General features: G+C 41.9%; 1 protein-coding gene and 1 pseudogene across 4 annotated transcripts in view; both read left to right on the top strand.

Annotated features, from left to right (window-relative positions):
- The window catches only part of G3BP2 (G3BP stress granule assembly factor 2), a 58,997-nt gene extending 33,570 nt beyond the window's left edge, over positions 1-25,427 (top strand). For 3 of the 4 annotated variants that reach the window (XM_061588814.1, XM_061588816.1, XM_061588818.1), the window contains exons 8-12: positions 6,565-6,663; positions 16,975-17,077; positions 19,277-19,405; positions 19,818-19,936; positions 22,667-25,427. In XM_061588814.1, the coding sequence (XP_061444798.1) occupies positions 6,565-6,663; positions 16,975-17,077; positions 19,277-19,405; positions 19,818-19,936; positions 22,667-22,939 (723 nt within the window). In that variant the 3' untranslated portion in view covers positions 22,940-25,427. The remainder of the gene's footprint in view (positions 1-6,564; positions 6,664-16,974; positions 17,078-19,276; positions 19,406-19,817; positions 19,937-22,666) is intronic. The other variant, XM_061588815.1, reaches the window with a different exon arrangement.
- Positions 21,422-21,559, top strand: LOC133368116 (U1 spliceosomal RNA; annotated as a pseudogene).

Here is a 25,427-nt window from a genome sequence, read left to right as displayed (position 1 = left end):
CTAATTATGATAATCTTATTGTCATAACCATAGTCAAAATAAACATTTCAATTAATCCATCACATCAGAATCTGTTAGGTTCAGTAATTTCAGTAGCCATTGTTCTATTATCCCTATTAGTTCCATTTTCCATCTTCCATCTTCAGTAGTCTTGTTAAGTCCAGTAATTTCAGTATCCAATCTTCCATTATCAGTATTCCATAATAATCTTGCTGTCAAAGCCATAGTCATATAGTAAGAGTCTGATGGGAATTACCTCTATCCCAAATATTTTCTTGCCATCCATTCTGAATAGGTTGCTGAAATACTGCTGTAAAATCATATCTCTGTTCTTTTTTTCAAAATACACTGGGTCATCTCTTGAAAGTTTTTCCATTGTCACATGGCTGCAGTTAATTCCATAGATTTTCTCTATATTGGGCTCCATCACATCATTCCAGTCCAGAAGATTATCCATGCCATTGATAACTTTATCTCTAGAATCTTCATTAATTTCTTCAGAGATAACATTGAGTTCCAAACAATAGATTTTATTTCTAAAGTCCATAGACTCCAAATCTTGTTCCTGTTCCACGTTTGTTCCAATCTCCGGGATCTCCTCTCTCACAGGGACCCCTGTTCCAGTCTCCAGGGTCTCCTCTCTCACAGGGACCCCTGTTCCAGTCTCCAGGGTCTCCTCTCTCACAAGGACCCCTATGTCTTTAATCTCCTGTGTCTCCAAACAATAGATTTTGTTTCTAAAGTCCATAGACTCCAAATCTTTTTCCTGTTCCACGTTTGTTCCAATCTCCGGGGTCTCCTCTCTCACAGGGACCCCTTCCAGGGTCACCTCTCTCACAGGGACCCCTATATCTTTAATCTCCTGCTTCATTTTACTCAATTCAATTTTCAGCTCCTTACAACCCTGTCGCAGGTTTTGTTTCGTTATCTCAATCTCATCCATTATTTTCTGAAACATAGTTATTTCCAGATTCTCAGCCACTTTCTTAATTGCCATTTTAAAAGAAAAATATAGGAAAACCACTTCTTATTTCAGCAACAATTGGGTTAATACTCCAAACTTGATGACATCACAGTATAAACAGAGCAGACAGCCTTATCTCTCCATGCTTAAGTAAACAAAATGCAGTTCCCAGGATCGAAACAATTAATGGCGGTCGTCAGGAAACAGATTCGTCAAAATAAAATAGACCAAAAAGAGAGTAGTCTCAGACAATATAATATTCTTCAAAATAAAAATCTGGAATAGAAATCCCTCTTCTGTGTATATCTTTAGAATGCAAATCCAGGACAGCTTTTTGCAACAAAAACAGAGATAAGCTATTAATTAGTGAGTAGCAGAGAGAAGTTATGGCTCCCCAGTGAGATGTCAAAAACCGATCAATCTGGCAAATCTCTTTTAAACAGCAACAATTTAAGTCAAGTAAAAGAAAAATATAGAAAGAAGGGTGCTTGCCTGTTAGTGCGTTCTCTCTTAGAAGATAAGATGAACGTTCGCTTTATCAGATAGAGCTTGTTGTTGAAAATCCGTCCCACCTTCGTCGGCTGGACCTCGTCCCATAAATTAATGAGATCTGGTCGTCCCAACAAAAATAGGCTTTGAGGTTAATCTCTTCGTTTCTCCCTACCCGGGAGAAGTTTAATCAGTCAAAAAAAAAAAAAATCTGACTGATATATCTGAATAAGCTTCTTTTGAGGCAGGAGCCCGTCTCAAAAGCAGGCACAGGCTAAGTCACCCTTCCCGGAAGTCCATGTACATTTTCTAAAAGTTCTTGATAAGTTAACCATTTCTCTTTTCCAGCCATTTCTCTTCTATAAAATGCTTCTTGACTTGAGACACATAATGGTATTTTCAAGTAAAACCTTGGTTTATATCTATTCCAAGGACTGCCAGTATCAACAGTACAGGTAACACCATGGACAAGGTTCCATACAAGGCTCTTGTAATGGGCATTCTTACCCTTTCAGGCACTCATTGCGCGCAACCAGCACAGGCAAATATGGCTCTCACCACAACTCTGGACACCGCTCAAGTGAAGGGCTGAAGAGGAACAACTTATCCAGGGACGTTCCTAAGGGAGCCTGTGTGGGAAACAATAACATGGCAGTCTCACTGGTTGGGGAGTACACTGTAGAAGCCAGAAAGTACAGGACTCCTGGACCCAAATGGAGGTCAACTAGAGCATAAACTGGCTGGAATTTAGAGCAGCGAGGTTAGCATTAGGTCACTTTGTTTCAGCTCTGGGGCTAAAGAATGTGCTCATTTGGACAGACAATTCTACAGTGAAAGTATGTATAAATTGGCAAGGAGGTACAAAATTGAGAGCTCTATAGGTGGAAACAACTCTCTTACTGGCATGGGCAAGAGGAACTTGGGAGTCATTGACCTCACAACATATACAGGGGACAGACAATATGCAAGCAGATTGGCTGAGTCACGAGAAATTAATGCCCAAAGAATAGCATCTCAACAAACATCTTCATGAAAATACAACAGCATCTCAGGAAGATGACAGTAGACCTTTTTGCATTAGACAAGAATCATCAACTGAAAATGTTCTACACCAGGTTCAAATCCTCATAGGCAGAAGGCATCAATGCAATAAACTGCTCGTGGCCCAAGGGTCTACTGTATGCCTTCCCACCAACACCTCTGATAGCATGGATGCTAAAGAGGGTGCAACAAGAGAGAGCATCAGTAGTCATAATAGCCCCGTTGTGGCCCAAGAGGCCATGGATCTAAGAGATTGTGCAACTAGCAGTAGAACCACCTTGGACTCTACCAGTAATCAAGGCCCTACTGACACAAGGTCTGATCATTCATCCAGAATCGGAATGGCTAAAATTAACCACCTGGAAGTTGAACAGCGACGTCTGCTGAAAGCAGGATTGGCACCAGAGGTGGTGGCTACAATGTTAGCCTCAAAAAAACTGCCCACAGTACGAATTTATATGTGGGGAAAGTTTGTATTTGGCCTACCTACAAGATGGATTCAAAATGAGACTAAAACTGAATACACTGAGAAGACAAGCATCAGCACATCACATCAGTGCTATCATCATCATTGTCAAGATCTTTAGGGTTGCACCCATAATAAAGCAATTTCTAGGGGGGCAGTGCTTACAAGTCCTCCAATACAACAGAAATTCCCAGCTTGGAATTTACACACAGTACTAACAGCATTGCAGCTACCTCCCTTTGAATCTTTGAAGGACATCCCACGAAACAATTGTCATATAAGGTCCTTTTCTTAGTGGCTATTATGTCAGCAAGAAGAGCAGGCTCGGGTCCTCCTCCGTGCCTGAGGACTGGAAAGTGGCAAATGTAACGCCAATCTTCAAAAAGGGATCCAGAGGGGATCCCGGAAATTACAGGCCAGTTAGCTTAACTTCTGTCCCTGGAAAACTGGTAGAAAGTATTATTAAAGCTAGATTAACTAAGCACATAGAAGAACAAGCCTTGCTGAAGCAGAGCCAGCATGGCTTCTGCAAGGGAAAGTCCTGTCTCAGTAACCTATTAGAATTCTTTGAGAGTGTCAACAAGCATATAGATAGAGGTGATCCAGTGGACATAGTGTACTTAGACTTTCAAAAAGCGTTTGACAAGGTACCTCACCAAAGACTTCTGAGGAAGCTTAGCAGTCATGGAATAAGAGGAGAGGTCCTCTTGTGGATAAGGAATTGGTTAAGAAGCAGAAAGCAGAGAGTAGGAATAAACGGACAGTTCTTCCAGTGGAGGGCTGTAGAAAGTGGAGTCCCTCAAGAATCGGTATTGGGACCTGTACTTTTCAACTTGTTCATTAATGACCTAGAATTAGGAGTGAGCAGTGAAGTGGCCAAGTTTGCTGATGACACTAAATTGTTCAGGGTTGTTAAAACAAAAAGGGATTGCGAAGAGCTCCAAAAAGACCTCTCCAAACTGAGTGAATGGGCAGAAAAATGGCAAATGCAATTCAATATAAACAAGTGTAAAATTATGCATATTGGAGCAAAAAATCTTAATTTCACATATACGCTCATGGGGTCTGAACTGGCGGTGACCGACCAGGAGAGAGACCTCGGGGTTGTGGTGGACAGCACGATGAAAATGTCGACCCAGTGTGCAGCAGCTGTGAAAAAGGCAAATTCCATGCTAGCGATAATTAGGAAAGGTATTGAAAATAAAACAGCCGATATCATAATGCCGTTGTATAAATCTATGGTGCGACCGCATTTGGAATACTGTGTACAGTTCTGGTCGCCTCATCTCAGAAAGGATATTATAGAGTTGGAAAAGGTTCAGAAGAGGGCAACCAGAATGATCAAGGGGATGGAGCGACTCCCATACGAGGAAAGGTTGCAGCATTTGGGGCTTTTTAGTTTAGAGAAAAGGCGGGTCAGAGGAGACATGATAGAAGTGTATAAAATTATGCATGGCATTGAGAAAGTGGATAGAGAAAAGTTCTTCTCCCTCTCTCATAATACTAGAACTCGTGGACATTCAAAGAAGCTGAATGTTGGAAGATTCAGGACAGACAAAAGGAAGTACTTCTTTACTCAGCGCATAGTTAAACTATGGCATTTGCTCCCACAAGATGCAGTAATGGCCACCAGCTTGGATGGCTTTAAAAGAAGATTAGACAAATTCATGGAGGACAGGGCTATCAATGGCTACTAGCTGTGATGGCTGTGCTGTGCCACCCTAGTCAGAGGCAGCATGCTTCTGAAAACCAGTTGCCGGAAGCCTCAGGAGGGGAGAGTGTTCTTGCACTCGGGTCCTGCTTGCGGGCTTCCCTCAGGCACCTGGTTGGCCACTGTGAGAACAGGATACTGGACTAGATGGGCCACTGGCCTGATCCAGCAGGCTCTTCTTATGTTCTTATGTTCTTAGGCTCTATCAATATTTTTTAAAAAAACTCTCTGCATATTCCACCGTTTGTGCCAAAGGGCAGTTCGGCTTTCATAGACAGCCTAGCTTTTGCCCAGATCCTAAACACCTTTCTGAACATGCATAGCACTCTTTAGACATCTGTAGAGCATTAAAAGTGTATATCTCTTGGACAGCTCCCTTTTGGAAATCACAGTCCCTGTTCATCTCCTTTCACCCGTTGTCTATGGGACAGAAGGTATCCTCAGCCACTGCTATGGCAGGTGCATCTCAAAGGCTACCACACACACCCCGGCCGAGGCAACTGCAGCACCAGCAACAAATGCCCCACTGCAGGAGATATGCAGAGTGGCAACATGGGGTAACCCGTGCTCATCCATAAAACACTACAAAATAGATATGCTTGCTTTGGCAGAGGCCACCTTTGGCAGATGGATCCTCCAAAATGTTTTAACTGACAAATAATCAGCCAGCCTGCCCAGGAATCACTTGATGATGTCCTAGTGCCACTTGAGAAGGTACCATTGGTACTCAACTGAAAGGTGTTTCTGAGAGGCACTAGGACACAACCAAGCCCATCCTTAGCTGGCTGATCAACACTGCAAAAAAGAAAAAAGATATATACGTGCAGAGGATCTGAAGAGTCATGTACAGATACTATAAATAGATAACTAACCTGTATACTAATATGATTATGGGAATGGGGAAAGTATGAACATAATTTTAAAGCTGAAATTAAGCTTGGCCAGAAGGTGATTTGAGGCTCCAGGGGGAGGAGTTTCCCAGAAGCAACCTGAAGCTCTGATGCTTTTTCTGCCTCTTCAAGCTATTGGTGGATGATAACCCACTTGGTGGGGTCTTAGTGCCCCTCAGAAACACATTTCAGGTGAGTACCAACTACCTTTCCAGGGTGGCCAGCGAATATCTTTCCTGGTAGGATCACAGTTGGCACACCAGCCTCAGCTGGTTAGACACTTCATGTTACAGATGTCACTTTAGCATAAAAAATGGAGACTGAACCTAATATATCCAAATGGTGAGCTTGCTTCTTGAGGGGAGAGAAACCCTGGTTAGCCCTGATTGCAGTTGATGACAGTAATGACATTGCATGCTGCCATAGTTAGACAGGAGCAGGATGAGGGATTTTTTTCCAGAGAGAGAAGGGATTGTGAGGAGTTGTCCTTTAGCCTGTTTCCAGTCTCCTAACCATGGCAATATTCAGTCTGTACTAGCCCCCAAAGAAGGATAAAGCATGATTGGCATGCATGATTGTCATCTCATTTGAAAACCAGCTTGGGTTACTGAACGAATTGGATTCCTTAACTGTGCAATCCTGTACATGCCTACTCAGAAGTAAGTTCCCGAGTTCAGTATTCCTTTTAAAGGATTTTTATGTTGCTGTATAGTGCCCTGATTGTCTCGTAAGAGGGCATATCTGGTTTAATCTCATATCAGTGGGTATAGGTTTGCAGCCTAAGATGATGAACCTGAACACATTACTTGCTTTGCTCTAGTCTGCTGAAATGAATAGATAACTAAAATTGTAAAAACATTCATAATCTGTTTCACTGGCACTTTATTGCGATCATACTTAATTCTGAGACTGTCTTGGAGTAGCATGAATGTTTTTATTGGTATAGTTTTCCCACCGGTGGTTTTCCATGATTAGTAGCCCAGGTTTGTTGCATTTCCTGCAGGCTTTCTCTTGGGCTTCAGTGACCAGTAAAAACCTGCCTCCTAGTGGTACTGTTTCTTCCTCTGGAATTCCACCCCATGTTAAAGCACCAGTCTCACAGGTAACCAATCTGTGAACACCTTAGATTGTCTCCTTGTTTACATCTGCAAACTGCTTCACTAACAAAGCAAGTTGCAGTTTCTTGAATTGTACCAATTTGCTGCCTAATATATAACCCAGTACCCTGTACCAACTTATGACTGTTTGTAGGCTGGCTGGTTTGTTCATTTATTGACAGTATAGTAGTCGCTTCCATTTCCCGAATGTTTGTGGCAGAGTGATGTAGAAGATGTCTGATAGAATTGAGTGGGAGGGGAGGGATCTCTTAGTTAACCTAGTTAAGCAATTTCAGGACCATTTTTCAAAATTGTATCTGGCCCTTCCTTCAAAATGCTTACAGCACAGTCTATACAATTCCCAGGAGGTAACTCATCTAAAGGCTTCTTTAAAATACAGAACAGACCTGTTGCTTGCTAAATGCACTTTTGTGGCAAGTTGTATATAATACTTGACGGACAACAAATACACACCGGGGGGGGGGGAGTAATTGTGATAGCACATGTCATTGTTGCTGTTTACCTCCGATGATAGTTCTGTCACTTAACAAAATGGAAAGTGCAATACCTTTTCTACAGTGTCTTCGGGCAGAATGTTATATATATGGATGTGCTGTTACTGCTTTTTACATAAATTCTGTTCAGTTTATTGCTCATTGACTGATCAGGCCATATGCATATATACACGCATAATAAAAATAGTAAAACGTCAGCAAAATTGGTACATACACAATACATTACCACAATAAAATCCAATTGTAAAATATTTTAAAGAAAGAAATTAGGTTAGAGCAGTCTTGCAAATAAAGTTCCATCTCAGTGACTACGAGCTATGAAGGCTATGCTCTGCCTACATAGTCAGATACCAGTTGCTGGAAACAGCAGCAGGGGAGAGTGCTCTTGCACTCAGGTCCTACTTGTGGGCTTCCCACTGGGATCTGGATGGCCACTGTGAGAACAGGATGCTGGACTTCATGGGCCACTGGCCTGATCCGGCAGGCTGTTAAATTCTTATGTTCTTAAAGTTACTAGCTTACCTGATCATACTTGTCTGTGTTGAACAAATCAAAATACACCTCTGTGCATGTGCAGTGGGACTTCTTCTCAAGACAATTTAAAACCACAAACCCTTCACCAGACACATAGGATTAAGTTCAAGAACAGGGTTTCTGTGATGGATGATATGGCTGTGTCTTAGAAACTAAGTACTGGTCTCCAAGCGTGTGCAGAATACTATTTTCAGCAAGCAATGCTAATCAGCACCAACACATCTGGTATTTGGGGGGATTCAGTGTTTCTTTAAAAATATTACCAAAGTTTTTAATTCATGGGGAGGGAACCTGTGGCCCTCCGGATGTTGTTGGACTATAGCTCTTGTTGTCCTTGACCATTGGTCATACTGGCTGGGACTGACGGGTTGGAAGCCAAACATTTGGAGTGGCACAGTTTCCTCAACCCTGCTTTAGTTAAAAATGGAAGTGACAGAAAACCTGTCTCTGTTTAGATAAAAGGGTGTCAAAAGCTTTTCTGGCACACAGTCTTCAAGAAAACATTGTCTTGGCTTACTCTTTGAGTAATTTGCAGGTTCTGGGGGGTATGCTGGCTCATTTAGAGAGGGTCACTGCATTCTTTGTGGCTGTTGGGAAGAACCCTACTCCTTGAGGAGGTTCAGGGGAGGGCACTTGAATTCCAGTGCATACATTCATCACACACTATACATTTCATTTTCACTTCTGCAGAGGTTACCTTTGCACAATGGGTTCAAAAGGGGTTGTATCCATAAGGTAGATCAGTTCTAGGGGCATGATACAATTTACAGAGGGGCGGGGGACTCATCCATCCTGGGATGTACTGCTTAGGATATTTCTTCACTATATTTCTCCTTGAGGGGTAGAAAGGAAATTCTGGACTTAGCTATGAATATCTGTTCTTGAGATACGGAAGGTGTGTACAACTGCCTAGTATGGTGGTGCTGTTTCTAATGGTCTCCAGTTTTTACTTTTTTCAGGCAAGAATCACCTTTAGGAAATTCCTTTCCTTTCTCTCGTCTCCCTTTGACTGCATTTTTCACTTCTTATGAGTGAAGTCAAAGAGAGAGGGGGATTTACTGATCTTTGGTTCCAGGTTACAGTTTGAAATTGCCATTTGGAGTGGTTGGTTGGTGATCTGTGTGCTAATGTTAGAGGTGCTCTCTTGGTATCTAGGAAGCAAGGGGTTAGGAGACTACATTGATTTGAAATCGGAGCTTGCCTTCCTGGTCTAGAGGGAGAGATTTTGTAGCAGTTCTCCCTTTTGAGAAGAACAGACATTCACAAGTTAATCCAGATTTTTTTTCTCCCAATTTTGAAGTAACTTTAGTTCAGTCAATTAAAATAAGTGCTGGGAGCAGGGAGAGGCACAAACAACTGCAACACAAAAGTTCATAGGCATAAACTGCAGGTTAATCCTCACCCCTTCGTCCTTTGCAGGATTAACGAGCCAGGGCTCAGTAGCCCTCTAAGATCATGTGAATTAATAGAATTCCTCTGAGCATACATAAAGTACCTTTCCTCAACAACAGTAATCTCATATGCGTCTGATTCTATAAAAGTCCTGCAGAGAAGTAAATGGCATGCAGATGGAAATTCCCAATCCCTCTCTCTCCAACAAAACTAGCTTATCACTTGACACTTCAGTCATGTACTACTGATTTGCATATGACTGATAGCCTCAGCTAGGTTGAAGTGGCAGGAGCAATCCCAAAGGGAAAATCAGCGTAAGGACATTATTTTATTTATTTATTTATTGCACTTGTATACCGCCCCATAGCCGAAGCTCTCTGGGCAGTTTACAGCAATTAAATTGCATTAAAATGGTGACTGTGCACTGATGGTCCCATTGGCAGAGGAGCAACTGCAAGTGTTGCTTACACAGCCTGTATGCTGTTCTCTGTTTAAAACCGGTGATGCATCTGACACAGTACACTCCAAAATACTGATTTATTAATTTATTAAAAAATGTAAACCCCAATTTTCTTTTAAAAATCTCAGAAGTAGCTTACCAAAAAGCGCAAACATGTAACAGTTAAAATTACTAACATTATTTTACTGCATTGAAACCAAGAGTAGGGCAAAACAATTCAGAATAAAAACAGGGAGGCAAAACTTGAAAGGCATGGTGAAGTAAAAAGGTCTTCGCACCTGGCTTGAGATTGAGAAGACTAACTGAATGCCTCTAAGGAGGGAATTCCATAATCTGAGTGCTGTGTTTATATAGCACTCTTAAATGTACCAACTTTGATATATCGTACAAGAGCTCTGTAATGTAGGTTGATATTATCCCAATATAGCAGATTGGGGGATGACAGCTAAGAGACTTGCCTGAAACCATCTCATGAGTTCATAGCAAAGGCGAATTTTGAACTAGGGACTTCCTAGTTAATTGATCAATCCCTTAGTCAGTACTTTGTTCCAGCTGTCACAAATAGCTATGGCACTTCAATGCTGGAAATAAACTATGAGTTAGGAGCTCTGTGCCAATTTCTACTCTCGGCTGGCAGGCAGACAAGTGGCAGTTCACAAGCAGTTATTATGGAGGGTGTGTCTTCAGCTAACGTTTGACAGCCATAAGCATTTTTTCTTCTAATAAGCTTTGGTGGTATTAAAATTGTCTTGGTTTTCAGGACCTTACAAAAGAATCCTCCCCCCAAAGTAAATGTACACAAATAGGCATAATTTAGGATTACTTTATAGAAAATGTCAGCCAGTTCTCAGTTCATATCAATATAAATAAACCACATGAGGTGCTTATAATTAGAATCTGATCAAACTCTCGCCTCGCCTTTCAAGTACAAAATTTTCTTTAAAAAATGAGAGTTTGGAACAGTTTCTAACATATTTGAGAGATAATTAGTTGCTACCTCTGAGCAGGTGTACAAGCAGAAAACTAAACTGTTTTTATTTATTTATTTATTTATTTTATTCTTAATACCGGCTGCTAGTGTTGATGTTTGGGTGTATTTTAACTTGTTAGTTAGTTTGTTTGTTTGTGCGTGTGAATGAGATTGTGTGGATGTGTTTGTGTGCGTTTATGTGTATTTTATGTGTTGTTGTGTGAATGTGCCTGTTGTGTTTTAGTATTTTTAAATATGTGCCTGGGAGAGCATATTTTGCATTTAACGGGGAGGCTTTCGGGGGCCCCAATTAGCGTAGTGACGGGTTATGGGAGGTATGGTGCTAGGAGGAGAACGTGCCAGGTAAGGGGAACTCGCCCCAGACAAGTTGTGTCTGTGCCTTGTTCCAGTTCTCCTCAAGGCCACAGAACTGCTGGTTGTTCTATCAGCCAGCCCTTAGATCTCCAGGTGCTGCTTTTGAATGCCAGGTCGGTATATAATAAAACCTCCCTTGTCCACGACTTAATTGTGGATGAGGGTGCCGACCTGGCATGTCTAACCGAGACCTGGGTGGGTGAGCAGGGAGGAGTTGCTCCAGCTTTGTCCACCTGGGTATACGGTGCAGCACTATGGTAGACCTGAGGGTCGGGGAGGCGGGGTCGCTGTGGTCTATAGGAGTACTTTCTCTCTCACCAGGCATCCTGTCCAGATGGCGACTGGTCTAGAGTGCCTCCACCTTGTGCTGGGTCAAGGAGACAGACTGGGAATCCTGTTGGTGTACCGCCCACCTTGCTGCCCAACAGCTTCCCTAGCTGAGCTGACAGAGATAGTCTCGGAGGTATTGCTGAGGTCCCCCAAACTTGTGGTGTTGGGGGACATCAACATTCATGCCGAGACTGTTTTATCTGGCGCAGCTCAGGACTTCATGGCCTCCATGACAACCATGGGGCTGTCTCAATTTGTTACTGGCCCAACGCATGTATCGGGTCACACTCTTGATTTGATCTTCGCCACTGGTCATGGAAATGGTGATCTGGAGGTGGGGTGTTTTTCATCTACTCCATTGTCATGGACAGATCACCGCCTGCTGAGTTTTAGACTTACAACGACTCTTTCCCTCTGCAAGGGTGGGGGACCTATTAAGTTGGTCCGCTCTCGGAGGCTTATGGATCCTATTGGTTTTCAGACGGCTCTGGGAGTTTTTCCAGCTGATAGTACTGGCGCTCCTGTCGAGGCCTTGGTCGAACTGTGGAATACGGAGATGGCCCGGGCTATTGACACGATTGCTCCCGCGCGCCCTCTTCGATGCAGAGCTCATACAGCTCCGTGGTATACCCCGGAGCTGAGAGTGATGAAGCAAGAGAGAAGGAGGCTGGAGTGCAGATGGAGACGAACTCCAGACGGATGCAGTTATGCTTTGGTAAGTGCCTCCATTAAGTCGTATATAAAAGCGGTAAGGGCGGCGAAGAAGTTTCACTTCGCTGCCTCTATCAGGACATCTCTCTGCCGCCCTGCAGAGCTTTTTAGGGTTGTACGAGGACTCTTACATTCTGGTCCTCGAGATACTATTGAAACATCTGAAGCTCGCTGTAACGACATCGCAGGGCACTTCCAAAATAAAATCGCATGCATCCGTAGGGACCTGGACTCCGATGTTATGACAGACGAATCCATTGAAGTGTCCAGAACACGGTCTTGTCTTTCATTATTGGATGAGTTTCAGTTGGTGCAGCTTGAGGAAGTGGACAAGGTACTTGGATTGGTGCGGGCGACCACGTCTGCTCTAGATCCTTGTCCATCTTGGCTAGTGAAGGCTAGCAGGACTACTACCACCGGCTGGGCCAAGGAAGTGATAAATGCCTCCTTGAGTGAGGGAGTAGTCCCTAGTAGCCTCAAGGAGGCAGTAGTAAGACCTCTCTTAAAGAAACCTTCCTTAGACCCAGATGACCTGAACAACTATAGACCGGTGGCGAATGTCCCCTTTTTGGGCAAGGTTCTGGAGCGGGTGGTTGCCAGTCAGCTCCAGGTGCTCTTGGATGAGACCGATTATCTGTATCCGTTTCAATCCGGTTTTAGGCCTGGTTTTGGCACTGAAACAGCCTTGGTCGCCCTGTATGATGACCTTTGTCGGGAGAGGGACAGAGGGAGTGTGACTCTGTTGATTCTCCTTGATCTCTCAGCGGCGTTTGATACCATCGACCATGGTATCCTTCTGGGGAGACTCGCGGAGTTGGGAATTGGAGGCACTGCTTGGCAGTGGTTCCGCTCCTACTTGGCGGATCGTCACCAGAAGGTAGTACTTGGGGAACATTGTTCGACTCCTTGGACTCTCCATTGTGGAGTCCCTCAGGGGTCGGTTTTGTCTCCCATGCTTTTTAACATCTACATGCAGCCTCTGGGTGCCGTCATCAGGAGTTTTGGAGTGCGTTGCCACCAGTACGCTGATGACACGCAGCTCTATTTCTCCTTTTCATCTTCTACAGGTGAGTCTGTGGATGTGCTGAATCACTTCCTGACCGCGATAATGGACTGGATGAGAGCTAATAAACTGAGACTCAATCCAGACAAGACTGAGACACTGTTGGTGAATGCCTTCCCTGCCCAGATGGTGGATGCTTACCCTGTTCTAGATGGGGTTACACTCCCCTTGAAGGAACAGGTTCGTAGTCTTGGGGTTCTTTTCGATCCTTCCTTGTCTCTGGAGGTGCAAGTGGCCACGGTGGCAAGGAATGCATTCTACCACCTTCGGTTGGTAGCCCAGCTACGCCCCTATCTGGACAGGGATGACCTCGCCTCAGTTGTTCATGCTCTGGTAACTTCTAGGTTGGATTACTGTAATGCGCTCTACGTAGGGCTGCCCTTGAAGACAGTTCGGAAGCTTCAGCTAGTGCAAAACGCAGCAGCCAGACTGCTGACGAGGACCAGCCGGTCAGCGCATATAACACCTGTTCTGGCCCGTTTGCACTGGCTACCTATTTGCTTCCGAGCCAGATTCAAGGTGCTGGTTTTGACCTATAAAGCCTTACACGGCGTGGGACCGCAGCATCTTGTGGAACGCCTCTCCCGCTATGAACCGACCCGGTCACTTCGCTCAGCGTCTAAGGCCCTCCTCCGGAGGACAGTTACTCGATCTAGGGCCTTTTCTGTAGTGGCCCCCGAATTGTGGAATAGCCTCCCCGAAGAAATACGCCTGGCGCCGACGCTTCTATCTTTTCGGCGCCAGGTTAAGACCTGGCTATGCTCCCAGGCATTTTAATGCGTTTAATGTTACAATTTTAAATCTCTTTGTTTCAGTTTATTTATTGTGATATTTTGTATTTCTGTACTTTTAATCTTTTGTACACCGCCCAGAGAGCTATTCGCTATGGGCGGTTTAAAAATGAAATAAAATAAATAAAATAAAATAAATATTTATTTATTTATTTGATTTATATTCCACTCATCTTCCCAGTAGGAACCCAGGGCAGTTTTATTATAAATAATGTAAAGCAGAATTCACAAAAGACATCTGTGTTAAAAGAAAGCAATACATCAAGTTACGCATCCTGGAAATTAAAATTCTAGTGATTCTTGTAAACTGCTTAGAGGTTCTGTTAACAATGAAGTGGTGTATACATTTTGTTAAATAAATAATTATAAACTCTGAAGTTCTATGAGTTTATCTGATGAGCGTCTTCCTTTTTCTTTTATAAGAGGCCAATTTAGTAAATAAAGCATTTGTTCATATTCATTTATACTAGTCAGTTATATCACAGCTTTTGTCAATTTCCAAGCTGTGGCTATATGTATTCATTTTGAAGCTAATAAACATAACTCCAAATCCCTCTATAACATGATCCCTCTTAAGAATCTGGAAAGTGTATATTTTTGCATTATACAGGATATCATACACAGTCACATCCTGGATCTTGTCTAGACCTTTTCCCAATAGATTGCAGTACCTTGACACTGCCAAAAAAAAACCCAAACCTTCTGACTAAAGTGTTTTGTTTCTAGCCTAGCTGATTATTCCTCTGTAGAAACTGAAAAATTTACCAGCCTCTGGAATGTTGAAACGTTCAGGTTTTAATAAATTAAGGACTGTTGAAAGGTAAGATAGAGTTCATTTTTCTGCAGTTTAGAGAGTTTGTAAAGTTGTGGAGCACACAATGTAAATCTGTATTAGAAATTCTGTAACAATATTTGTAAAGCTGTGGAGTAGCTCGGGAATTTGGAAATCCCCCCAAAATTAGCATTCTGCATGAGCACAACTGCCCTAGCAACAGGCAATGTGAGGTACCCAACTCTGACAGTAGAGTTCGACTCTGAGGGTACTACAGTAGTAGACAAGTCAGGCCCTTTGGGCACAGTCCACTGTTGCAAACCTAATTGAAATGAACCGGAGCGCTGTGAATAGGAGTTCCCATTCCCTTTAGCAGAGCTTGTGCAGGTGGACTTTCCAGTGTCTGTTAACTGGTGGGAATTGGTGGAACTGGTGCCACTTGGATTTTCAGCTTGGCTTACCTCTATTTTGGGGAGCCATCCCTATGCACAAGTATCCAAAATGCTTTATGTCTCTTGCTGAAAGGATATTGAATAGCCTTTATAGTGAAACATTGCTGACGATTATTTGTAGGGTTTGGTTACTCTAGAAAGTAGCCACATGTTTTGTTGTCATTGGTCCCTTTCCTAGAGAATTTAGATAGCGAATGCCAACAGAATTGGAGCCAGAGTTGGGTCACTGAGAAACAAAAGGGGAGGTATTGGCATATAAAAGTACAAAAAATGTATTTTAAAAACCCACTCACTGCGCTGTGTGATTTGAAGCAATTTTCTGGTGGAAAACATCTTCAAACAGCAAATCACGGAGAGGTGTTTCACTTCTACCCCCATGGTGCTCTGGTTAATCTCAATTAAAAACAAGTCCAGCATGTACATGTTTAGTAAGCACATGTGTGTCTAGCTTGGACCTGAGTCTGTGGTTGAGACCAGTTGAGATACACGGTGTTGGTTTGTGGGGGTGGGGTGGAGAAAATGGAAGGTGGGAAAGAGGAAATAGACTTACCCCTCACAACTCCAAGTGAGTGTCCTGGAAGGGGATGCAGCTAGAGTTTGAGTGGGGAAGTAGATACATGCTGTGAGGTTAAACTCTCCTCTTTGCACCATACAGGGATGTGTCAGGGTGAAGGAAAAGAGAAAAGAAACCTTATCCTTTTTGTAGAGCGCCCTGCTACACAGCTATAAAAATGCTCAGTTTCCAGGCAGGAAACCCTCCAGCACCATATAGTAGCATATCGGGAATACTGGGGGATGTTCTCTTTTTTTCCCCTTACCCCCCCCCAACAAAACCTTCCTGCTCCCCTACAAGACTTGAAGAAGATTGCAAGACTCCTATTCCAGGTAGAGTAGACTCTATCCTCTTAAGGACGGAGATTTGCTGCAACATTTTGTTGCAGGTGCCAATTGTCAAACTCTATCTGAGACTGGCTTAAAGCTGTGTTGCACCCCACAAATGTTTTGGCTGCATTTGTCTAAAATTGGACAGAGGTATCAGTCTCACCTGCTACCTTTTAACTTCACTGGTACAAATACACATCATAGCTACAGCTAGTTAACATGTTTAGGAAAGTTAGCTTCATACACTTCATATATTGACTTGCAAGTTTTCCTCTTTAAATGAAATTGGTTTAGAAGCAGAGTGAGTTGTAAAAATTGACAGTAAGGAGCTAATATGTCTAGATATTAAATGCATTTATCAAGGGCAAACCCCCAAAGAAGAATCCATCTTTCATTACTTTCCTGCTCTGTAGCAGGATCACTTTCTCAAAAATCTTTATTGTGGGGGAAGAGCATATTCCCATGTGAGTGTACATTAACTTTCTTTAAGCATAACCTATTAGTTCAGTGGTTTCTCTTTTTCATTTCATTTTTTAATTACTGGCCTCTGTAGTACAAGATGTGGACTAAATGGGTTTCAGCCCATTCTGGACTGAGAAGAGCTTAGCTATCTTAATCAAAAATAATTACTGGAATCTCACCCTATACCCATATGTACACAGTGAACAGAAAGCTTTGTGTGTGTGTGCATGGGTGTGTGTGGTAATTTCTTTTTGATAGCAGTTTATCATGGCTTGGTGCTTAAGAAGGCCCCCGACCTCAAGGGGAACCTTTTAGAGTTGCAAGGATCTGACACTGGAAGGGAAAGCTGGAAATCACTCATCTGTGATTAGGATCGCAGCCAGTCTGGATAAGATGTAGTTCAGAAATTGATTCAATGAATTATCGTTGTTGTTTTGCTTGCTAGTAAATCCGTAAGCCCTACAGTCCTGGATTGGTACAGAGGAATTAATATGTGAATGTTTTGCCTACTACAAAAAACACTTTATTCTGCATTTACGATTTGTTCTGCTTTAGATGTTTAAGTTAACTTTAGATTTTTTGCTAACAGTGTATTTTCTTGTTCCAGCAAAGAGTAGAAACAAAACCTGAAACCCAGTCCCAACCCCCTCGTGTGCGTGAACAGCGTCCAAGGGAGAGACCCGGTTTTCCCTCAAGGGGACCCAGGCCAGGTAAAAACAAAAATCAAGCACCAGCATTGCTACTTTGGTTTACCATGGTTTCTTTAGGTTTTCCTTAGAAAATCAGATTGTTCACCTGGTTTGACCTACCTTAAGCACTCCAGCTTTAAAATGTGAGTGTAAAAACCACTTGTGGCCTAAAAGTACATGAAACTAAGGAGGTCTGGAGTTGTTCCCTGCTTGCATAACCTGAAAACCTTATGCATGCCAATTTGAATTCGTATATTTGTATATAAATATACAGTTCACACACACTCCACTTATAGCTGGGTTTGGGGCGCGTGGGTTGGTTTAGCTTTTGGTGGAGTAGAAAGAAAAAGTATTCTGGAATGTTTTGAGTTCCTTCTGATTTTTGTGGGTTTTCTACCTTCATGTTAACAGGTAATATAATTATCATTGAGCAGGTTTGGTGGTGCATGAAAATCTTTTCTCACAATTTGTCTCCTTCATTATTACTTGTAATGTGGCTATAATAAATCTGATGTAGAATCATATTCTTCTGGAATGACTCACTTTCAAAGGCTAAAGTCTTCCTCGTTTCTGAATGTAAAGCCCTGTGATTAATAGTCAAAGGAAAATCAGAGTGTAGGTCACATCTCTGGTTTGTGAAAAATAAGAGTTATCTAGTTTTTTAATTCCAGCCCTGACTGGAAATGCCGGTAATAGAAACTGGGTCTTTCTGCATTGCAAAGCAATGTGCTCTCCATACAGCTACGGCCCTTTCCTGTAATCAAAGGTTAATGATGCTGGGAGTTAAAGCTTCAGGATAATACCGTAATGGAAGAAACATGCTAGCCAGCGTGGGCTTGTAAGATTTTTCTGCTTTAATCAGATCACAAATCTATCTAGTCAGCCAGGTGCTTCCGGGAAGCTTAGCAAGGTGATGACCATCTTGAATTTTTTATTCCCAGTGTATGATATTCCAGTATACTTCACATAAGGCTCCATCAGTGACTTTTTGCTATCTCCATGTACTTTGTCTAATTCTTCTTAAAACAATATAAGCTGGTGGCTATCGAACCTTGTGACAATGAATTCTTCAGTTTATGCATTGGATGAGGAAATGAAAAAGGATTCCTTAAAATATTCAACAACAAAATATATAGATAGATTAACTGAAATATTACCAGAAATTATGTAGTCGAGTTTCCCACATTTGGGGAAATCGCAGGGGTCAACACACCTGGAGTGCAATGGATGAGCCTCACCCTGGGAAAACCATAAACTATAGTACACACACAGGACACCTGTTAGTTTAGCCTTACGGTCATGTTTATGTGTACTGAATGGTAATAAATAAATAAATTCAGAACTTGGACAGTTCAAATTCTTAATTGAAGTTTAATTCTGCAACTTGTATGGAAGTCATTGTCCACATTCTTTCAAGTTTATGTACACGTTGTAGCCTGCACCGTGACAGGGAATGGAGGCAATCACAAGTGAATCATTTCTGAAAAGATGTTCTTAATTTTTTAAAAAACAATTTTCCATAAGAGGAAAACATCTTCAGCTAAACCTAAACTAGACTGCTTCCTTATCTAAGCCAATGTATATCAATTCCATTCCTCTCAGAGTTCAGCTTCTGGTTACATCTACAGCCTTCCCTCTTATCAGGTTCTCCAACTTCCACAGTGTTCCAGCTCCTTTTACAGTGCTTCAGCTCTATCTTGGCTCTTTTTAATTCTCTCCTTTATATATACATTATTTCAACTTTCTCTCCCAACCTTTTGGCCAGTCAGAAATGGAACAGAAACCTCGGTTCCTTTCTGTTCACTGGAACATGTTAGGTTTCTCTTTTCCATCCCCTTAAATCTTTTAGGTTTCATTTCCTCTTAAGTACCAAGTTCCTGGGCTGAATTTTGACCCTCCTGTGAATCTTTCTTTAATCTTCCTGGTTAGAACAGCCTCTAAATCAGTGGTTCTTAACCTTTTTTGTGCCATGGACCCCTTTGAGAATCAAGCTATGAGTCCCATAAATAAATAAATTTATTTCATTGCACTGGAAATTAATTCTTTTTTGTGCCCAGTTCACTGAAACCCATCCATGGTCCAAAGGTTAAGAACCCGTGCTCTAAACAAAGAGAGCATCCATTTTATGACAACAGGGTTGAAGTCATAGTTCATTCTCTTGTGTTTATTAGTTGACCACTGCATGTATTGAGTTTGCTTTAATGTTTTGAATGAATGCAGGCCGAGGGGATATGGATCAAAATGAATCAGACAATCGGCGAATAATTCGCTATCCGGATAGTCACCAGCTTTTTGTCGGCAACTTGCCACATGACATTGATGAGAATGAACTGAAAGAGTTTTTCATGAGTAAGTGGCACATCATTTGTTTTTCAGTGAACTGGGGACTGGGGGAAGAGAAACATGGACTCTTAAGTGCTATTCATATATTAAACTACCTATCTTATGAACATTGCAAAAATTGTTTTCTCAGTTAATGTGTGTGTGTGTGTGTGTGTGTGTGTGTGTGTACTGCCTTCAAGTCGATTCCGACTTATGGCGACCTTATGAATAGGGTTTTCATGAGGCTGAGAGGCAGTGACTGGCCCAAGGTCACCCAGTGAGCTTCATGGCTGTGTGGGGATTCGAACCCTGGTCTCCCAGGTCGTAGTCCAACACCTTAACCACTACACCACACTGGCTGGCTCTCTTCTCAGTTAATAGGCTTGTTTTAATAGATGCTATGCATTTTTCTATGACTACTTGCACTCTGCTTTTACAGGCTTTGGGAACGTTGTGGAACTTCGCATCAATACTAAAGGTGTTGGAGGAAAACTCCCAAACTTTGGCTTTGTAGTGTTTGATGACTCTGAACCAGTTCAGAAAATTTTATTGGCAAAAGTAAGTAACCTACTATAGTCACTGTATAATAACTGGTTGTAGAGAATGGATTCTGTTTGCATTACTGGGCATGATACTTTGAATTTTGTTACCTTAGACTTTTGTAAATGCCCCCCCCCCCACTACACATTCATCCGTCAGTAGATTTCTGTAGTGCCAGGAAAATGACAGTGAAAGGTCTAGCCTTAAACCCTTTCTCCTTGAGGCGCTAATTTTTTATTTTTAGGCAGTGTTTTCTGTGGAACATACTCAATATTTCCCACTACCACTTCAGACTGTAAGTGGGACTGTGAGTCGATTCTATCCCCACATGTACCAGAGTAGGCCAAGCCTAATTCTTAGTCAGTATCCTTGTTTGCTTTCCTTGTGCATCCTTCTGTGGGGAGAATATACTGTAAGATCAGGCTGAAGGGCTGTTTAGATGACACTCGCCTGTCCCTAGTGTAACTGTATTGCATAGCAAAGTCCAGGAACAGGTATTGTGTTTCCTCTCCTTCCTCCTCACTGCACATTAATTGCAGTAGTTGATTTGGAGGGAGGGATTTTTTTGAGAGGCTATACGCAGTGAAAACTCGTTTCTAATTAATGTGATGGTTATAATAGTGGAGGGCTATGCACTGGCCAAAGTCCAGATCTGCGCTTTGGTTGGATTGGGTTGAGACAACCCCAGGTCTGGCTGGCCCACCTGTCAAAGATGGTACAGAATACCAATACACTGGGTCTGTATATTGTAGCTAGCAAGATAACAGTATTAAGAATTGTTAAGAATATGGTACTTGAGTGCTAGCTAGCATTTTAGTTGACAAGCTTTCAAGAAATGATGTATTCTGACTTAGTTTGCTAATGACTGTCAGCAGTTATGTTAGCTATGTACAGCATATGCCGTGCTATGTGGTTTGCCTATTACGGAGTCACAAAAGTTTACAGGGGATGGGATCTGCTTCTCATTCCACTATACATACAAGCCTCTAGGGGTGCATATCATCTGAATGGGTACATTGGATGTAATAGGATATGGCCATGTTCAGACAATTGTATCTGTGCTTTTCCTTGTGCACAGAGCCCCTTTGCATGAGCCATAATTAAACCTGGAAGCATCTAATTAACAATAGTTAATGGCTAGTTCATGCAAAGGGACTTAAAGTGCAAGTGAAAAACTTGCTTGTATCTCAGATTAATGTCATCCAAACTGACTCAGTGGCTCACTTTGCATGTCATGGTAAACCATAGTTAATGGTTTACCGTGAATGCAGAGATCACGCCTGCTCTGTTCATCCCTTAGCATAAGTGGGAGCAACAGACCACATATCTAGCTTAGCATTATTTTCAAACTGGGGACAGTTCTTGGTTTCACATTGTAGCTTGTTTGGGAACAAAACAAACCACAATTCCCAATTTGGATGCAAAGTTAGGCTACGAATCATAGATGGTTGCTCCCACTCATGCTAGGGTAGGAGCAAAGGAAGAGCTAACTGCTTTCTCACAGTACTTACCTGGAAGAGGAGGTACCGTGATCGTGAAGGTGGTTTTCCCAGGGTGAGGCTCATCCATTGCACTCCAGGTGTGCTGACCCCTGTGATTTCCCCAAATGTGGGAAACTTGACTGCATAATTCGTGGAAAACAATTCACAATAAATCATTAACTATGGTTTACACTCTAACCCACTGCATGTGCACACTGTATGGTTTACACTGTAAACCATAGTTTATGTACAAACCCAGCCACTGCATGAATATTTCCAGAAGTTCAGAGCTTCTGAATGGTATGCTGCTAATTAACAGGTTTTATATATAGGGCAGATGTCATTATTGAAACTGGAAAGAGGAAGCTAGTCCTTGAAATTCAAGAGGAAAAGCAAAAGCCAGCCACTTGCCACAAAGCCTCCCAGAAATTAATATATCAAGTGAATGGTCTGGAAGCATCCCATGCTTTTGTATTGCTGAAATTAAGCAGGCATGGACCTGGTTAATGCATGGGAGACTGCTAAAAAGACCCACATAAGCTGCTTTTAATTTCTCAGAGGATAGAAATATAATTATAATTACAAAATAGTATTACTAATAAAGCACCTAAAATGTACTAACTGCTGTACAGAGAATACAAATGACAGTTCCTTCCCACAGGTTTAATGATGGAAAGCACATGACACAAAAAGATAAAGGGATGGGGAGGGAAGAAGAAAACAAATTGAATCTAAGTTCTACTCAGAGTAGAAATTAATGGACCTAAATTAGACATGTCCATTAATTTTAACAGTAGACTCAACTTTGGATACAACCCTCACACAACAATTTTTAAAGTTAGTTCTTAGAATGTTTGAATGGAAACAGTTCAGAGGGAAGGAGCCAAATGGCTGCTGGTCTCAGCTGAACTGGTGGAGTTGGCTCTACTGCCTTACCTTTTCCTCTGCTGCAGCCAGGTGACATGACTGCAGATGGATGACAGTTGACAGAGGAGGAGGGCCAGCTGGTCTCTGACTGGAGTGTAAATACATAACAAAGCTGCCTTATACTTGAGGAATGCTTCCACATGTCCCTCAAACTCATTATTGTATACTCCAACTAGTGGTTGTCTAGGCAGAGAGGTCTTTTCAAGCATTGCCACCTGAGGTCCTTTAACTGAATTGAACTTGAAAGCATGTGTTCTACTAGTGAGCTAATACCCTCTTTGAACAATGTAAAACTAACTAAGTTTTTGATATCAACACTTTCTCCCTCCCCCCTTTCAAGCCCATTATGTTTCGTGGTGAGGTGCGCTTGAACGTAGAAGAAAAAAAGACCAGAGCTGCTCGTGAAAGGGAGACCCGAGGTGGAGGTGATGACCGCAGAGATATTCGGCGCAACGACAGAGGTCCAGGGGGTCCACGCGGCATAGTGGGTGGTGGAATGATGCGAGACCGTGATGGAAGAGGGCCACCTCTAAGGGGTGGCATGGCCCAGAAACTTGGCTCTGGAAGAGGAACTGGGCAGATGGAAGGCCGGTTCACAGGTCAACGTCGTTGAAGATCCCAGTGTTGGCAGGCAGTCTTGGCAGTGATACATTATTCGTCGTGTTTGCATTCTTGTTAATTTTCTGGCTTTGGAATGTAACACAGCCTTTTTGATCATTTCTTTGATGTGAGAAACATCCTTTGGTTACCAGTTAAATTGAGGTGGACATTCTTTCCCCAATTTCACAAAGAAGTCACACTGTTAATGTATAACTTAGACTTGGAGAGTAAGGACTGAGAAATGACCATTTAAACTTTCTGCAGCAACAACAACAAAAAAGGACAAAGGGCGTGCCTAATTTGAGTTTAAGGTCCTTTCAGTAAAAAAAAATCCTTTTGCTGCACATTTTGTGTAAGTGTTACTGTTTCTGCCTATTACTGTTGGAAATGCAAATAGTGCAATCTTTGCAATTACAAAGCTTGCCCCTTTTTTTCCCTTTTAGAACACTTGGCTCCAAACAACTCACGTTTTTATGAACTCAAAGCGCACTAATGGGTACTTGACTCATTTTACGTTGACATCTGCTGAAAGCAGCAAGGAAAAATAGCTTGTGAAACGATGCGGGCATCTGCTCTGCTTGCTCTGACCAATATATGTACACACACACACCTTAACAAGACTACAAGTATGTTCCAGAAGGAAACCATTTAGCTGTAAACACAAATGTAAAACTTCAAAAATCATAGCCTGAATATGAAATAATTTTTTTTAAAAAAGAATCTAATGAGCTCCCCGCCTTTCTCCCAAACAGGGATGGCTAACTGCTCAACACACTCCTCCTCCCTTTTCCCCTTTCTGTAAGCAGTGTACAGTGAAAAATTGTCTCTACTGTATCAAGGTCTCTGGTAATGTAATAAGCATGATGGTGCCTTCTATTAAATACATCATTCCAGTCTTGCTGGTGATTTTGTACAGTATAGTGTATGAATGGCTGTGCTGCAAAACTTTTAACAGCTGTAAAAATGTTTATAAAATCATTGTATAAAAATTGCAGTATCTTTAAATCGGTAAAGGTTACTGGGATATTATTTGCCTAGCTCTAACATGTTTCTGAAGCCTTTGAAGGAGGGAGAAATGAAATTGTAGCTGCATTTTTAACAGAAATGGAGTTATGGAAATGAGTGTGTATTCTTCCATAGACAAGTCCAAAGTTAATCAAGCATGTACCTTCATTTTAAGTACACTTCAGATAACATACAGTATTTAACATAAAACTTGTTACACTCGATACTGCAATTTTCACAGGGCAGGATAATAGCTCAAGTATTTGCTATTTCCAGTTTTTGAACTGTCACCCATTTTGCACAACCTTGAAGCGACTTTGATGCCTATGTGGCTGAGAAGACCTCCTCTTGTGTATTGAGACTTTGTAGAGCGTTCTGAATTTTGGTGAGAGGTTTGCTGTTTCCAGGTTCCTGTTTGCATAGATAGCACATTCCAGAAAATTGCAAATGTAGCAAACAATGCTCCCCAGCTTCATGCTGTACAGCTCAGTAAACCTCAGGCTTACTCTTGAGAGGGGGAGGCAAAAATATGTGACCACTCATAGCTGTTTTAAGCATGGAAGACCTCACTTGTTATGATGTAACAAATGCCTAATTCAAGAAGCATTTGATTAAAAGTAAACATTTCTTGTTTCCTATGAATGTGGAAAATCTTGCCGGGGGGGGGGGGAGTGAGTTTGTATCATTCTTCCCACCCTCAGCCCGCAAATTGAGGTCTTCCATGTTTGACAGTGTCTTGCACTATTTTCATACACTTTCTGGGACACATTTCTCTATTTCCATGTTTATATTTTTGGGGGGTGTTTTGTGTTGAACTGTTTCATTTTCAGATGATACCTGGAAATGTAGTACTTGAATGCCTCACCACAAACCATAAAGTTGGACGCCTTTCTTTAAACTGCTGTTCTCAGCAAGCAGTTTGCTTACCAGTGTTTTGTGTTCCTTGACTTTTTTTAGTGCTGTGGTATTGCCCTGCCATCTTCTATAAAAACTGTTAAAGGCAAATGGCACTGGAGAAATAATCAGAAAAATACATAACTGACAATTAGAGGAGCTAACGAGCCATTCAGCTTTCTGGCTGGCTTCTTTAAATGCCATGAAATAACAATATTGGAAGCATACACAGAAGTTTACATGGTGATGTTCACCTACTGTACTGTGGACTCATAGTGTTCTTGTCCCTTCTTTCAATAAATGTACCTCTAGAAGAAAAAGCAACAGATCTCCTTTGACCTGTTAAACTGCTGATTTGTTGATATGGGTAGTATTGCTATAATTACAGTCCTATTTCAACACAGTTGCTTTAACCATCTTTTGGCTTTAGTAGGTATGCAAGACAGTGGACTACCATCTTTATTGCTGTAATGTGTTAAGCATTATACGCTAGTAGAATCTAGTTTAATTGTTGCAGGTGGAAAGTATTTACTTTTAAGTTTCCATTTTTGAATGTGTTTTGACTAAACATACCAATAAACTACTGATGTCTGCAGCATTCA

This window comes from Rhineura floridana, chromosome 11, assembly GCF_030035675.1.
Source record: "Rhineura floridana isolate rRhiFlo1 chromosome 11, rRhiFlo1.hap2, whole genome shotgun sequence".
NCBI lineage: Eukaryota > Metazoa > Chordata > Lepidosauria > Squamata > Rhineuridae > Rhineura > Rhineura floridana.
Note: the sequence above shows the minus strand (reverse complement) of the source record. Positions and strands in the feature narration are given on the sequence as shown.